The sequence below is a fragment of the Bos indicus x Bos taurus genome, chromosome 11 (genome assembly GCF_003369695.1).
Source record: "Bos indicus x Bos taurus breed Angus x Brahman F1 hybrid chromosome 11, Bos_hybrid_MaternalHap_v2.0, whole genome shotgun sequence".
Lineage (NCBI taxonomy): Eukaryota > Metazoa > Chordata > Mammalia > Artiodactyla > Bovidae > Bos > Bos indicus x Bos taurus.
In genome coordinates this window covers 73,358,367-73,374,495 of record NC_040086.1, presented here as the reverse complement: position 1 = coordinate 73,374,495, position 16,129 = coordinate 73,358,367, and the positions used below count along the sequence as shown (strand labels likewise).

Sequence of the window (16,129 nt, the reverse complement as noted above, 5' to 3'; positions counted from 1 at the left end):
TTTTGGAGGAATCATCAGCTGGCTGATCAGTCTTTTCGCACTCAATGGAGAGTGGGAAATGCAGCACACTGAGCCATCACCTTATTTGACCTCTAGAAGACCCATTTGCTAGGGGCGGGGAGGAAGTACCCTTTCCTTTGATTCTCAGTATATCCTGTTAAACATACCAACACGTAGTCACATGGAAACCACTATCGCCCCTCCAATATGTACTGCCCTTTACTTGATGGAAATGCGTTTTTAATTCACCCAGTCAATATTCGTGAAACTTGAAAGGTTTTATTTCTTAACTACAGACAGCTTTAAGAGTCGGGATACCTGGCGCCATCACTGCCTGGGCGAATCCTCACCCAGGCTGCGAGGCGGCAGGAGGGCAGAAGAGAGGCCTTCGGGGTCAACTTTCCGCGGAGAGAGACCCCTGCCCGCTGCGCCCTCACTGGCCCTTCTTGTGGGCGTTCTTGATGATGGCGTTTTTGAACAGCGTGACAAGGGGCGTTTGGCTCTTCTCGGAGGTCATGAACCCACCGTAGCGCTTGTCCTTGGGCGGGCTGCCCCAGCGGAAGTGTTCCATCTTATAGGGCCCCGAGTCCTTCTTCTCGGCCGCCTCAGCCTCCGCCTCCGCCACCAGGCCATACTCCAGCTCAGCCCGGGCGGCCGCACTCTCAGCCTGGGCCTCGGGGCCGCGCGCCTGCTCGAGCCTCTCCCCGGTCAGCTCCCTCTTGAATTCGAGGGGAAAGGCCTGGGCCGACTCGTCCTCGGCGCCGTTGGGGTACACCTTCACCGGGCGCCGCTTCTTGCCCACCGGCTTGCCCCAGCGGAAGTGTTCCATGGAGTAAGAACGCTTGTCCTCGCGCGGACCCGTCTCGGCGTCATCGCCGCGGGGCCCGGGGCCTTCGCCCACCGCCACTTCCTCCTCGCGCTTCTGGGCCGCGCCCCCAACTCCGCTGCTGCTGCTACCATTCCGACGGCCAAAGCGGTCCCAGCGGAAATGGCCCATGACGTACTTCCGGGGGTTCTCAGTCAGCGGCTGCTCGTCGCCGTTGCCGGGGAACACCGGCGTCTCGGCGGAGAGGTCGGGCTTGCAGGCCCGGATGCACGCCTGCGGGAGAGCGGCGAGCGCGTCAGGCCCCGCCCACTCCAGGCCGCGGCGTTCCCCCGCCCCTCAAGCGCGCCGCCTGAGCCTTCCCCTCCCTCCGCACGTGCGGGGTGGCCCACTGGGCTAACTGCGGAGGATATCTGCCCACTCCCACCGCTGAGGATACCCAGACGTCTGAAGACTCAGCTCGGACAGCGCCTTTTTTGTCCGCTGGGCTCCTGGTACCCCTGCCCGGCAGCTATAACAAAATCCCCGTCCCACTCGATGGTGTACTTGCGTTGTAGCTTTGTGGGTAGTCTATTCAGTAGTCGTGGCTCATGGGCTTAGTCGCTTGTCAGCATGTGGGATCTTCCCAGACCAGGGATGGAGGCCCTGTTCCCTGAATTGGCAGGCGGATTCTTAACCACTGGATGACCAGGGAAGTCCCCATCTCTGCTTTGGAGTGACATGGCTCAGACGGTAAAGCATATGCCTACAACGCGGGAGACCTGGGTCCGATCCCTGGGTCGGGAAGATCCCCTGGGGAAGGAAATGGCAACCCACTCCAGTATTCTTGCCTGGAAAATCCCATGGACGGTTCACGGGGTCGCAAAGAGTCGGACACGACTGAGTAACTTCACTTTGTGGGTAGGGTAACCACCCTAAACTTTATAAGCCAGATATATAGGAATTCGTCAATAAATGACAGGTGGGTGGGAGTTGTCAGCACTTAATGAATAGTGAGTAAATAAATATGGTTCAGTTTGAGTCTGGGAAGGGCATTGGGTTGAAATTTGGGAGAAGTCTGGCTTCCAGGGCTTGTAGTTTCAATAATGCGTCAGCTGTACCCCAGTGGTCTGCAAACTTACCTCATGCCCTGCGCTAGCCATCTCCCTCCAAACTTGCCCACACCCATCTGGAATTTTCCCTTGTTCTTTCAGGTCTTGTGAGCTGATCCTGTCTTTTACTCAATGAGCTTAGGGAGGAGGCGACTCACTTCCCTGTGACTTTCTAACTGAATGGAAGGATAGGAAGTCAGGATTATTTCTATCACAGAGGTCATGGAGTCCTGTACATGGAGCCCTGTCTTCTTTCTGTGACTAGACAACTGTGGCACACATTTGCTTAGGAAAACGACCTTGAGGCTGCAGCCTTGAGTTTTCAGTTATTCGGGACAACAAAAGAGGAAGAAGAAGGATCCCACCCACTCTGTTGAGTTGGGAACTTCATACTCCAGGAATTTAGAATTATAACACTGCAGAATAGTAACAGTGGAAAACAAAAATTATCTCATACTTCTCTCCCCTGGACACATAATGATACACAATTTCTCAGAGAGGAGAAAGGAAGTTGGTAAGGTTCCACAGCCCATTGACAGAACTGGGACTGGGACTAGAACCCACAGACTCTGACCACAGCCAGTGCTTCTTCCCTGGTGAGCTCTCAACAGGCAAGACTGTGCAGTGGGTGTCTCCAAACAAGAGTGTCTTGGGTCTCTCTGAAACAGAGCTCACAGGATTCCTGGGCTCTTTACTTCTATTTTATATTCTACATGTAACCTGCTCTGTTTTTGAGAAAGTCTTTCTCCATGTTAACTCAGCTTCTCTACTGACAAAACACACAGAATGCAGTGATGTGCATTCCACCCTCGCCAGGCAGGTACAGGCAGTAGGCTGGAACTCAGTCATGGCCACCAGAAGTGTTTCTTGTAGCCTTGAGTTGGTATTGTTCCTCATTTATACTTCCCAATACAAATAAATAATAACAAATACACACGCAAGCTATGATGACCTAGAGGGAGTTCCAGCCTGGCACAAAGGGCTTTGAGATGCTATGGAAAGGCTGCAGAAGGTCAGTCCTCGAGAAGCAGGAGGTATTTGGCACCAGTTAGTGGAAAATAGCACCTGAGTTTTTCCTTCTAGAGCCGGTTTGTGGTATCTTCCTGACTTTGTAACTGGTAGCAGATATAAGGAAAGAAAAATGGAATGGAAATGGAAAGTGATATGAAGTTATCTAAAAAGGAATAATTTCAAGGCTAAAAGATTGAAAGAATAGGTAAGGTCAGTCAAGGGAGCAATTATGGTTATTACTATGATTAGTATTGTTTATTTTAATAGCACTATCTCTAAATAGTTTAAAAGGAGTGGATCTCTATACAAGAAGACAGGGCAGGAAGTAAAGAAAATCAAGAAGACATTATGGACCAGACCCATCTCCCTGAAGCTGCTTCCTCCCTTCCTTGGCCCAATTCTTACTTCACCCTAGAGGTCTATTCCTGTGCTTGATTGAGTTAGCCATATCTCTGAAAATGAATCTCCCCTTTTGCATGCTCCTTTCTTTGTGCTGTCCCCACCCCAGTACCATCTGATACCCAAATCAAGATGGCGGCCACAGCCCACGTACCAGCAGGTTACTTTCCGTGGTGAGGTCCTGACACTGGCTGCTCTCCAGGCACCAACCACGCACTTCCATGGAGGCCTGAAGCAGCAAGGCCAGCAGCAGGGCGCCCGAACGACTGCTGCACAGTCTCGGCATCTTCCAGGCAGGCTGAGGCTCTGCAGAGGCAAACAAGATGAGTGGGACCCCTGCAAGGAGCAGAACAATGTTGGCCACTCATCAGGAAGGACCATGAGCCAACATTAACAATACTCTTATTTGTGGAGCTCAAGGCTTTTTGAGGACAAGAGCAGCTCAAGGAGCAGGTTGGTGTGCAGGGTGGTCGTGTGAGTTGTAATAGAGAGGAGGGCAGTGGGACCTGGGTAAACTGCACAATTTTCCCTTTATCTCCTATTAAAAATTAAACCCCAAAGGATGTTAGGGCTGGAAGATATTTTAGGGATCATTTGGTATGACCCCTTATTTGAGAGATGAGGAAACTGAGACAGAGAGAGACAATGACTTGGGTTTTTCACAATGGGGTATGGCCAAGTTCTGAGCTTTTCTATTTCCCCATCTTCAGGAAACTAAAGTTCTAACACTCCAGATGCAAGGAGTAACTTGGGAAAGACAAAGGACTGTGAAACTCCTGCTCAAGATGGTCTACTCCTGTCCACCAGGATTCTATTATTCCTCAGAAACTCTACTTCCTATGAATAGTAGGTTTGCATAATGGCAAATGAAACCTCTGTCCAACTGAGCCAAAACCTCAGCCAACCCCGTTTGATGTCCTGTACATAAATCACTCAGGGAATCACTATTTCCCAGACCCCTGTGACTTTGGAGATTTATTTTTAAAGTAGACCCCCATTTAAAACTAGTTCATCTCCTGAGTGTGGTATATGTCAGACCTCGTCTTGTTCTCTGAGTCTCTCACATGTAGCCTGAAATAGCTGGACTTGAAGATGCTGTTGGTGTGGAAAGGAAGGACATGATCACACAGAGCAGAAGGGAACTACATCACATCATGAACTCCTGCCAAAGACACTTTCTCAGAGAAATCAGAAAACACCACTGGGCAGATGCTTAATTAAAGAGGTCCAGATGCAGTAAAAGGGAGAATCAATGCTGCCTTTTGCCCGCTGTGCCCAACATTTTCCCCATCCCTCTAGCTTTCATACTGCCCTGCCACCCCTCACAAGGTCTCCCCTCCAAAATGCCCCTAAGCTCTGTTACCATGCACTCCACAGTCAAATGCAGATCTTTTCAACCCAGCAGTTATGGAAGAAATCTAATTAGATAAGAAAAGAAATTTATATTAAGGTGTAGATGACTAATTGTCCCTCCTGATTTAAAAATATTTGCCCAAAGGAATCTCCTATCTGTGAAGGCATGGGCCAAATCTTTTTTAATAGGGACAGCTTTGGAAGTGAAATTTCCCCCTGGCTCTCATTGTCTGCTTCAGGAAGCCACTTCCTTCTCTCTGTCCCACCCCACTCCTTTTCCCAAAAGCTGAGCTGAAAGGGCTCCCTTCTGAATGGTTGCCAAGCACAGCCCGAGTGTTTTCAGAGCAGCCATTAGATGGTGCTGGTAGCCAGTGAGCTGGCCTATCTGCATCACAGGGTAACTAGGAGAACATTGGTCAACCTGGTGTCCTGTTGTGACCGAGGACAGGATGCTCCTGTTGTAGACTTTTGGTGCTCCAGTTCAAGTACAAAGCCTGAATTTGATGGACAAGGTAATTTATGTTAAATCTCTGAGACCACACAGCACATTTTGGTCAGAAAAAAATGCCCAAGTTTAAAAGAGAAGCAGAAAAGTGGTAGTTTTATATTACTATGTTGTTGTTGTTGTTATTGTTTAGTCACTAAGTTGTGTCCAACTCTTGCAAACTCATGGACTATAGCCCCTCAGGCTCCTCTGTCTATAGAATTCTCCAGGCAAGAATAACTAAAGTGGGTTGCCATGCCCTCCTCCAGGGAATCTTCCCAATCCAGGGATCCAACCCAAGTCTCCTGCATCTCCTGCATTGGCAATTGGGGTTGTTTTTTTTTTTTTTTAAACCAAGGCAATGGCAACCCACTCCAGTACTCTTGCCTGGCAAATCCCATGGACAGAGGAGCCTGGTAGGCTGCAGTCCATGGGGTCGCTAAGAGTCAGACACGACTGAGCGACTTCACTTTCGCTTTTCACTTTCATGCATTGGAGAAGGAAATGGCAACCCACTCCAGTATTCTTGGCTGGAGAATCCCAGGGATGGGGGAGCCTGGTGGGCTGCCGTCTATGGGGTCGCACCGAGTTGGACACGACTGAAGTGACTTAGCAGCAGCAGCAGCAGCCATCTAGGAAGCCTTATATACTATGGACAAGTGTAAAATAGCATCTTAGTAGAGAAGAAAGTAAGGAGAAGGCAATGGCGCCCCACTCCATTACTCTTGCCTGGAAAATCCCAGGGACGGGGGAGCCTGGTGGGCTGCCATCTATGGGGTCGCACAGAGTCAGACATGACTGAAGCAACTTAGCAGCAGCAGCAGAGAAGAAAGTAAAGTCATACAGGTCTGACAATCCCCTCAACTATATTTCAATTCTTCTCAAAATTGGCCATTCTGGGATGACTTCGATTTTCTAAAAACCTACCTCATGATATCAGACCTTCCTGAAAAGTCTCAGACAGTGTTTCCTCTCTTGCCCCATGGGCTATATAATACAACACAATAACATCCTCACTCCCCACCTCTCAGAGCTGCAATCTTCTGCTAAAAAATTAGGTAGCTTCCTGAAAGCAACTTATCTTCTTTCTGCTCATGTATATTTTGTATTTTTCTATAATAAACAAATATTACATTGTCATGTTTTTAAAGCAATAAAGTAATAGGTAGATGTCAAATGTGCTTTTTGTAAGTAAGGAGTGTCGAATAATTGAAAGCTTGGAAAAATAAATATAAACTTGTAATTTGCTAATCTTGACATTAACTTTATAATAGAATTACACTCATTAGGAATTCGTATGTGTTGATGAATTCTCTATGAGCTAAACAAAACATTTTGTTTTATTTAATTTCATTTTTAATATTCTTTTCCATTATGGTTTATCACATGATATTGAATACAGTAGGACCTTGTTATTTAATCCATCCTATATATAATAGTTTGCCTCTGCTAATCCCACACTCCCAGTCCTTCTGTCCCCCACCCCCCTCTAAAATTGCACACTGGCCATGCCAGTCTGTAAAGATTAGAGGAACAGAGATGCAGAGTTTTGTCCTGGCACCATGATACACACCCATCAAGTCCTAAAACAATGTCAAAGGAATATTACATCATTAAATAAGCCATGATCTATAGATCTTAACACAAGACAAGTGCTTCTTCCAGCACTTCTGTGAGAACCATCAGCTCCCCTTTATACACGAAGAATTTGGGGGATCCAAATGCTCTGCAGACTCTCCCTCCCTCACTGGGAACCCACCTTGCCTGAGCCTGCGTCTTGTCTGAGCTTCCATCGCCTCCTACGGCTGCTGCTGCTGCCCTGCGCTCTAAGGTCTGCGGGATTGGAGGTCCGTTCTGCGGTCCTATTGAGAGCAGGGTGGTTCAGGACCGTGGACAGTTCCCATCCGGGCCACCTCTTTTTAACACCAGCAGCTCATGTAGAGCAGACGGTGTCATTCTCTTAAGCGCAGCCACGTCGGGGGCGCTAAGGTGGGCAGGGAAACGATGTTTCAGAAATCTGAATTCAAAGAAGTCTGGAACGCAGGGAGTTTGTTGTCACTTTTAGCCTCTTCTCTTCTGCCCCCGTTTCCAACATCAATTTACGCTAGAGTATATGGTATCTTTTAAGAAGTGACACCTACCCGGCAAATCAGAAGTCCCAAAAGACTGGGTCTCCTGGAATCTCCCCAGAATACGGGTAGGACTCCTCAGGAGTCCCTCTCCCCGGGACAGACGCGGCCGCCAGCTCCTGAAAGGCACCACTTTCAGCGTCGCTGCGGCTCTCCGGCCGTCCAGAGAGGCCGGTCCTCGCCGCTCCGCTGCCAGCGGCTTCCCACGCCGCGCCCAGCACAGAAAGTTTTCAAAGAATTCAGGACGGCGGCAAGACAAAAGATGCCTTTGAGATCGGAGCTGGGCGACAGCATCCCGAGGCCCCCGGAGCAGGGGATCTGGGGATAAGATTGAGGTTCCCCGCCGCTGCGCCCTTACCTGTCACGGGGAAGCTGCCTCGGGCGGCTCCCGCTGCGCCGGGGCGAGGATGTTCAGCGGCCTCTCGGTCACTTTTCTTCCCTTCGTTCTCTTCCGTCGCGCCGTCTTGTCCCACTCGCTCTCCGCCGTCTTTATATACTTGCGGGGCCCGCCCGGGTGGGCGCTAGACGTTGAGTGGACTTCCCGGCAGCTGCAACGTAACAGGCAACTCCCCCGTCCATAGGAAGCGGGGAGCCGTGGGGGCGCGGGAGGGGGTTTCCAGGTAGGGGCTGGGCTGGAGAGCAGACGTGCCCGGAAAGGGGTCTGGATCTCTGTCCCCTGGAGGCTGGAATTAACACTCTCTTGCTGAAGGACACACCTGGCAGCCGTCAGGAAAGAACTTAATTAAGGATGGTTTTGGGTCTCCAGTTAGGGTGAGCGGGAGGCTTAGCACCCCGGTGTGGGGCTGGCCTGGCCGGGCTGGCTGAGATCATTAACGAGAGGGCAAAGTTACCTGTGTGCCTGCTTGGGCTGGCATCTGCCTCTTTCGCATTTGGAGGTAAATATCACCACCCAGGGAGTGCGTCTGTGATGCCTCTGATTTCCCCAACGTTTGGAAACTGTGATGAGAAAATGTCAGGAGCCGTCACAATCCCTCTGTTACAGGTTGGAGGGCCCCAATGTCAAGCCAAGGAGGAAAGAATGGCACTCAAACCTGCAATGGAAGAGTCTCTACCTTAACCTGGAGTAAAGAACCAAAAGCAAATTGTGGGAAGCAGTGGGGGTGAGCAGGAGTGCTGGAACTAAACTGAACTTCAGAAAGGTTCTTGCTTAATGTGTCATTTGCAGGACATTTCTTTATTCCCAGATGCTCTTTTGGACTCCAGGACACCCTTGAGAATTTCTGGTTGGCAACATTGGCTTTATACTAGGAATCCTTTTCTTTGGGGTCACAAGAGAGATTCACGCTCCTTAACAGTTAAATAAGGTATTATTACCTGGCCTTGGCCTCTTTCCAGGGTCATCTCTTACTTCTTGTATCCTGGCACTTTGACCATTCACAACATTCCCATTCCCATAAACACTATTTTCTCAAGCCATCACCTCTTTATCTATGGTATTCCCTCCTAAAACACCCTTTCTCCTTCCAACCACCTGGGAAAATTAGACTCTTGCATTAAGATTTAGCTTATCCATCATCACCAGTTCCCTAAAGGTCTCCTTGGTCAGTTGTCCCTCCAAGGCATGAAACATGATCATGTCTGTTTTCCAGAGAAGCCCACACTCATCTCATCTGTGTATGTAGCTTGCACAGCTGGAACAAATTCCACTCTGTTTTCCATCTTTCCTCTTCCAGCCACTCCTGCCCCACCCCTGCCACTGCCAGGCTTATGAGCCCTCTCAATTAGAGATTCTCATTTTTCTCTGTACTATTTTTATAACTTTAAGAGGCAGCTGATGGTAGAAAAAGAGCCAGACCGGGAAAAGTTCAGATTGACCCAGCTTCTGTCCTGCTCTGTCAGTTGGGTTCTTAATTACATGCAGCAGAACCAACTTCAGGGGATGTAAACTGACAGACCATTGAATCACATTTAGAATCACTGGGAAGGCTGGGCAACCAGGATCCAAAAATGGGCAGAGAAAAAGGGTGGCTGGAATCATGGCCACTGGTCGGATCCAATGAGAAAGACAAACAGACCACTACTGGGAACAAGAGGGCACAAGTCAGGCATTGGATACAGATGTCACTTCTATGTCCAGGTTGATGTGATGTAATGTAATGTGAAGTCGCTCAGTCGTGCCCGACTCTTTGTGACCCCATGGATAGTAGCCTGCACCAAGCTCTTCCATCCATGGGATTTTCAAGGCAAGAGTACTGGAGTGGGTTGCCATTTCCTTCTCCAGGGAATCTTCCCAACCCAGGGATCAAACCCAGGTCTCTCACATTGTAGACAGACGCTTTACTGTCTGAGCCACCCGGTTGCTGCTGCTGCTGCTGCTGCTAAGTCGCTTCAGTCGTTTCCGATTCTGTGCGACCCCATAGATTGCAGCCCACCAGGCTCCGCCATCCCTGGGATTCTCCAGGCAAGAACACTGGAGTGGGTTGCCATTTCCTTCTTCAATGCATGAAAGTGAAAAGTGAAAGGGAAGTCGCTCAGTCATGTTCGACTCTTAGAGACCCCATGGACTGCGGCCTACCAGGCTCCTCCGTCCGTGGGATTTTCCAGGCAAGAGTACTAGAGTGGGGTGCCATTGCTATTCCCATTTTGACTGATGTCACCAGAAAGGATGTCACCGCCCTTGCTTCATTGTATCACTAGCTCCTCTTTGAAAGCCTGGAGCAGGTGCTTCTGATTATCTGAGATGATAATATGATTTACCCCTCTCTTCCCCGATAAGGTGGTAAATCACATTGTTGATTTTTAGTGTTGTACCTACCATGCATTCCTGTTCTAAGAGCCCAATTTGATTATGATGTGCTATCATTATGTAGCATTGGGTTCAGTTTACTAATATTTTATCTAATATTTTTGCATCTATGTTTATGAGATCAACCTGTAATTTTCCTTTCTTGTAAGATTCCTGTTAGATTTTGGTGTCAAAATTATGCTGTCTTTCTAAAACAAGTTGGAAATCCCTCCACTGACTCCCATTTTTTCTAATTTAATAGAAGACTTTGTATACAATGGTGTTTATCTCTTCCTTAAATGTTTTCCCAAACATTTGTTTTGTTAGTGGTCCCATCTAGGTCTTTAAGGTTGCTTGTTTGTTGAATGGTTTTAAACTACAGATTCAATTATTTAAATAACACTATTCCAATTGTCTATTTCTCTTTGTGTAAGTTTAGTACTTCTAGGTATTTGTCCATTTCACTTAAATTTTTAAAATATGTTGGCTTGAAATTTTTATTATATCTTCTTATTATCATCTTAGTATCTATGGAATCTCTAGGTCCTCTTTTATCTCTAATACTGGTAATTTATTAATATGTCTTCTCTCTTTTATATTTATTTTATTAAGGCTTACAATTTTATTAGTATTTTTAAAGAATGAATTTCAATGTTGATGATATTCTGTTACATTTACTTTTTTCTATTTTCAAAATTTCTACTTTATTATAATTTCTTACCTTCTAATTTCTAATTAACTACTCTTTCTATTCTCTTGAGTTGGATATTATAAATAAATGTTTTTACTTAGATAATTGATATTCAACCTTCCTATTCTTTTTGACATGTGTATTCATGGCTATAAATTTCTAAGTATAGCTCCAGTTGCATCTCACAAGTTTTGATATATCATATTTTTATTACCATTTAGTTTAAAATATTTTGTTTTCATTGAAATATCTTAATTGACCTGTAGATTATTGAGAAGTGCTCTGTTTAACTTTCAAACATTGGGGGTTTTTTAGATCTGTTTTGAAACTACATTTTAGCATAATTCCTCTGTGGTCAAAGAACATACTTTGCTTCTAGTCCCTTGAAATTCAGGGAGCTGCTTAATGGATGAACATATGGTCCGTTTTGATTAATGCTTTGTGTAAACTTCAAAAGAATATGTATTATATGATGGCTCAAATATTCTATATCCTTTCTATACCTATATTCTTTCTGATTATTTATCATCTTAATTCATTAGTTACTAATAGATATATGTTTTTTAAGTCTCCCCATTAATCTTGTGAATTTAACTACTTCTACTTTTGATCCTGGCTTTAAAAAAAAACTCTTTCCAGAAATGTAATGGTGAATAGGAGCAGTGGTGGAGGGTAATATAGGACCTAGGGTAGAGATGGCAGAGAGTTACTAGAACATGGTTGCATGCCGATGGGAATAATAGTAGAGAAGGGAAAACTGATGCTGCAGATGAGAGTCAGAAAAACCAAGTGATCCAAGTCTTAAGTAGAGTGAGTTTCAGAGGAAGAACCTGGCCTCCCAACAGTGGAATGCTTTCCTCTTCCAAAATAGAATATAGACACAGGAGACTTGTAAGAAAAGCCATGGGAAGATGAGTGATTCTGTACCAAAGACTTTACCTTTTAACCCAGAATTTCATGAGGAAGTATCTGACAGTTGTCCTAAATGCTGTCTAAGACTATTCACACAACGTTCATAATAGCAATGAAATGAAATACACTAAACATCTAGGGTGTAATTATAAAAACAGTAGCATATACTTATAAAAATTATAGTAAAGCTATGCAATGGAGTACTTTGCAGTTATTCAAAACAAAGTAGATGTTTAGACAAAAAAATAACTACTGTATGTTGAGGGGAGGAAACATGATAAAGCATAAATATACAGTTGACCCTTTGCTGCACAGGTCCCCTTATACTCCTATTTTTTAAGTAAATATGTACTACTGTCCTACATGATCATGGTTAGACCATGGCAGTGGGACAGCAGATAGGGGTAGCTAACTGTGGAACTTGAACATCTGTGGATTTTGGTATCTGAGTGGGTCCTGGAACCAATTGTCCAGGGAAATGGAGGGAATGATTGTAAATACAGAGACATAGAAATAGAGAAAAAAATTAAAAGATACCAGAGTGTTAATAATGATTGTTCTGGTTATTTAATACTAGATCACAACCTACCCCCAAAACTTGATGGTTTTTGTTTGTTTGTTTGTTTGTTTGTTTGTTTTTGCTAAGGCCCAATTTTATTTATTTATTTGGTTTTAACATTTTGGCCACATGGCACGTGGGACCTTCCCTGACCAGGGATTGAACCCTCATGCCCTGCATTGGAAGTGCAGAGTCTTAATGACTGAACCTCCAAGGAAGTCCAATGTGATGGCTTTAAACAACATTTATTTTGCTCACAAATCTGCACTATGGCCAAGGTTTGGCAGGGCCAACACATCCCTGCTCTACTTGGCATCAGCTTGGGCAGCTCAAAGCCTGGCTTCTATAAATCATCTGAAGCCACTCACTCACATAACTGGTTCCTGACTGGGAAGACTCAGCTCGGGGCAAGGAGAGCTGGGGATCCTCAGACATTTCTATCTCCATGCAGTCTGGCCATGTGACCTCTTCAGCATGCCTTAGGGGAGCTAGACTGCTTCCACAGAGCCTCAAGCTCCCAAGCATGCATCAGGAGGTGACTTGCTCTGCTGGCTAGAGGGAGTTAGCAAGGGCTTCCCCAAGAAGGGGATGCTGAGGTGGGTTGAGTCTTGATACAGTCTGTCACCGGGATGAAGACAGGAAAGTCATTCCAGGCAGAAGGAACAGCATGTGCAAAGGCCTCAAGGCAGGAAAAGCCTCATGTTCACAGAATGCTGGTACAGGTGGTAGAGGGAGAGAGGGAAAAGACTGGAAACAGAGGCCAGAGGCAAGGAGCTGGGGACCATTCAGCGACTGGGTCAAAGGAGCTGCAGGACCAGCTTTCTGTGGCAGTGAGGAGGATGATCAGAGGAGTGGGAGCCTGGAGCCAGCAGGGGGTGATCCAGAGTCCAGTGCTCTGCTCCAGGGCCTGGGGACCAGTCCAGCCGGCAGTGGGAGCAGTGGGGCAGAAGAATCAACAGAGGCAGCTTCATGAAATACTTAAGAGGTGGCATCAGTGTCAGGTGAGAAGTCATGGACACTCTCCCCATCTGAGGTCACATGGATGGCACAATGTGGTGTCAAGGTTAAGAACACAGCTCTGGAGAGCTGAGCCCAGCTGATCAACTTGATCACAGATGTGCAGCTCGCCATCTTCGCCAAATGCTGGGTGTGTCGCTCTTCCTGCTTGTCGTTCTCTATCACCACGTGGCCGTCAACAATCCCAAGAAGCAGGAATGAAAGTGGCGCTTTCTCTGCCCCCAGGGTTCCAGGACATAGTCTGAGGCAAGATGGGAGGGTGTGAGGGGCCTTCACACTTCACTTCATCCCTTCTACCCATCACAACATACAGAGCAACTCCACCTGGATTTTTCCAAACAACTTTTATTTCCTGAAAGTCTTCCTTAACCCTATGGAACAAGAAGCTGCCACTGAATAGGACCCAGTATAGGGGCTACTTTCTTTTCTACTCCCCCAACAAATATAAAAATATAGATTTGTGTGTGTGTGTGTGGTGCCAAAAAAGAAAAAAAAAAAAAAAAAGAGCACAGCTCTGAAGCCAGAACGACTGGTCCTAATTCTGTTCACCCACTGCCTAGCTGTGGGTGGCTCAGAGCAAATTCCCAGCTTCTCTATATTAGGTGTCCTATCTGCAAAATGAGAGAAATGACTGCTTCCGCCCATGTGGCTGTCATGTGGCTGAAAAGAGGTGATACATGTAAAGATGATAGAGCAGGGCCTGGCATTAGTTAGCCCTTATCCTTATTATCATGGAAGCGCTGGTGACAAGAGAAACTGCCTGGGTGGGAGGAAGGAGGGAGGAGGCGGGAGGGAGGGAGAGAGGGGAAGAGGGAAGGAAGAAGGGAAGGAGCGAAAGATGGAAGGAGACCGGAGCCGACATGAGTCTTTGGTGGAGAGCAGATGTGTTGTTCAGAGGGCTTGCGGTGAGGATTCCTGGGGTGGGATGATGCGTCTACACCTGGCTGTGGGCATAGGGCCAGGGCTCCTCTCGTCACCCCAGCTTCTCACCTCTGAGGGTTTAATTGGAAAAGCGATGTCACCAGGGTGTGAGTGCGTAACAGAGACAGGTGTGGAGGCAGCCTCCGCGGGGAGAGGAAGGGCTGGACGGAAGGCAGCAAGCTCCGGGTGCCAAGAGCCCGTCATGGGAGGGGGCACGAGGAGGGTGGCCTGGTCCCCCCAGCCTCCAGGCCCCCGGGGCCAGGCAATAGGGACCATTTCACTGGGGAAAAGAAGACTCTGGGACAAGGCTTGCATTTCGAAAACTCTGGGGCAAGCACCAACTCAAGCCTGGAGGGTCAGAGTGACTCCCACCTCCATCCTGGCTGCCCTTCTTCACTTTCACTCCAAGTCTATGCTCCAAGTTGCAGTGGGCAAGCCAAGGAGGCTGCCAGTCCCATCTCGAGTCAGAACCACTCTGCCTTCTCAGGGCTCCTTGGGCCCATCTGGGGTCTCTGCCGGAGGGAGCACTTCATTCCTGCTATAGTCTGGGTCACGGGGTGGGGGTGGGGGTGGGCCTCAGGACCACTCAGCTAGTGCCTCTGGCCTGCAAGGAGACAGTTCCCAAACCAGTGTATGAGAAGTTCCTGGCAAGTGTGCCTGGTCAGAACTGGTGCTCAAGAGTTATTTGCAGAGAGAAGGCTGGAAGCAGTGCCTGAGGAAGGGAGTCCCTCTGAAGCCTAAGTTTGCAGAAGCTCACAATCCTCTAAAGCACTCTCCAGACCTCTTCTGTAGGCTACGCGAACCTGAACCTGAGAGGTGGTCTCCCTCCTCACAATGTGTCTGGATTAGAAATAGCCCCGCACCTGCCCCTTCATGGACATGTCTGGTGGGGACAGCAGGAAGAAGCTCAACCCTCCCTGGCTATAGCAGCTCAGGGCACACGGACCGCTTTGGAGTGACTCTGGTGCCCCATGACTCCTCTTTCAGAGCTAAGAAGAGAGGACACCAAGTGTGTTATGGGTGCCAGGGAGGGGGGCCTCCTAGTGAGACAGCAAAGCAGAGCTGGATCCTCAGTGAGGGAAACAGGGATGGGAGAGGTGATGAATGGGGGCAGGAAACAGGATCCGGCCCAACCCGGCCCTGCAGAGAGGAGGGCCCATGGGAAGCACACAGTAGGGTGGGGGTGGGGGTGGGGAGTGGTGGTGAGCAGGCTTTGGGCAGGGGCTCTCTGCCCTCCAGCTGTGGAGGAGGGAAGGGAGGACACACTGCGGAGAGAGCCTGGAGAGGAAGAGACAAGCTGAAGGGCCCCAGGGAGGAAGGGTCAGAAAAGGGCCAAGCCCGGGCCTTGGATCTGACTGGATGCTGGGCAGAGGATGAGAGGAGGAAGTCAGGCAGGATTTAGGCATGGCGCTGGGGGAGTGGACCAGGAGGACCAGAAGAGGGTGGGGTCAGGTGGGGAATGGCTGAGACACCATGACTGTGAAGCAGCTGCTGTTCAACATGCCCTCTGCCCAGTGCCAGGCCCCCAGTGGGCGCTCACACGGGGTTTCCCGGGAGGTGGGGCTTGGAGAGTCAAGCTGGGGGCCTCATTCATTTAAGGAATGTTTATGGACCCCTCTGTGTACCAGGAGAGATCCGGCTTATGTTCCCAAGAAGACTTCAGTTCTAAAGGGAAGTCAGTAATGAAGTAGTCCACAAATAATTTCAAGTTGTGATAAATACATATTCTTGTCTGGAAACCCATAGACAAATAAGCCTGGCAGGCTACAGTCCATGGGGTCACAAAAGAGTGGGACATGACTTAGTAACTAAACAACAACAACAATGATAAAGACTATGAAGGAAGGGGAGGGGAAAGCCTTCGTAGCAGAAGGAAGCCTGTGCAAAGGCCCTGCGGCAGAGAAGAGAAGGGGTTCCTGGTACTGCTGGAGAGGAAGCAGGGAAAGGGAGCAATCCCTGGAATGAGGGACACAAGGGGCGAGGCCTTGGAGGC

The 16,129-nt window shown here is 48.1% G+C and overlaps 1 protein-coding gene and 1 pseudogene across 4 annotated transcripts; one reads left to right on the top strand and one right to left on the bottom strand.

Moving 5' to 3' along the window:
- Nucleotides 1–259: 259 nt before the first annotated feature.
- On the bottom strand, nucleotides 260–7,884 carry POMC (proopiomelanocortin). 4 transcript variants are annotated; one of them, XM_027555924.1, is made up of 4 exons: nucleotides 7,649–7,884; nucleotides 7,303–7,409; nucleotides 3,479–3,630; nucleotides 260–1,099 (listed from the first exon to the last, which is right to left on the bottom strand). In XM_027555924.1, the coding sequence occupies exons 3-4, from the start codon at nucleotides 3,608–3,610 to the stop codon at nucleotides 434–436; spliced, it is 798 nt and encodes a 265-aa protein (XP_027411725.1). In that variant the 5' UTR covers nucleotides 3,611–3,630; nucleotides 7,303–7,409; nucleotides 7,649–7,884; the 3' UTR covers nucleotides 260–433. The 4 variants fall into 4 exon arrangements, with proteins under 4 accessions (XP_027411725.1, XP_027411722.1, XP_027411724.1 ...); XM_027555921.1 differs by lacking the exon at nucleotides 7,303–7,409 and adding an exon at nucleotides 6,921–7,023; XM_027555923.1 differs by lacking the exon at nucleotides 7,303–7,409 and having other exon boundaries at nucleotides 3,479–3,660.
- A 4,583-nt stretch (nucleotides 7,885–12,467) lies between these two features.
- LOC113900847 lies at nucleotides 12,468–13,649 on the top strand (annotated as a pseudogene).
- The last annotated feature ends 2,480 nt before the right edge of the window (nucleotides 13,650–16,129 follow it).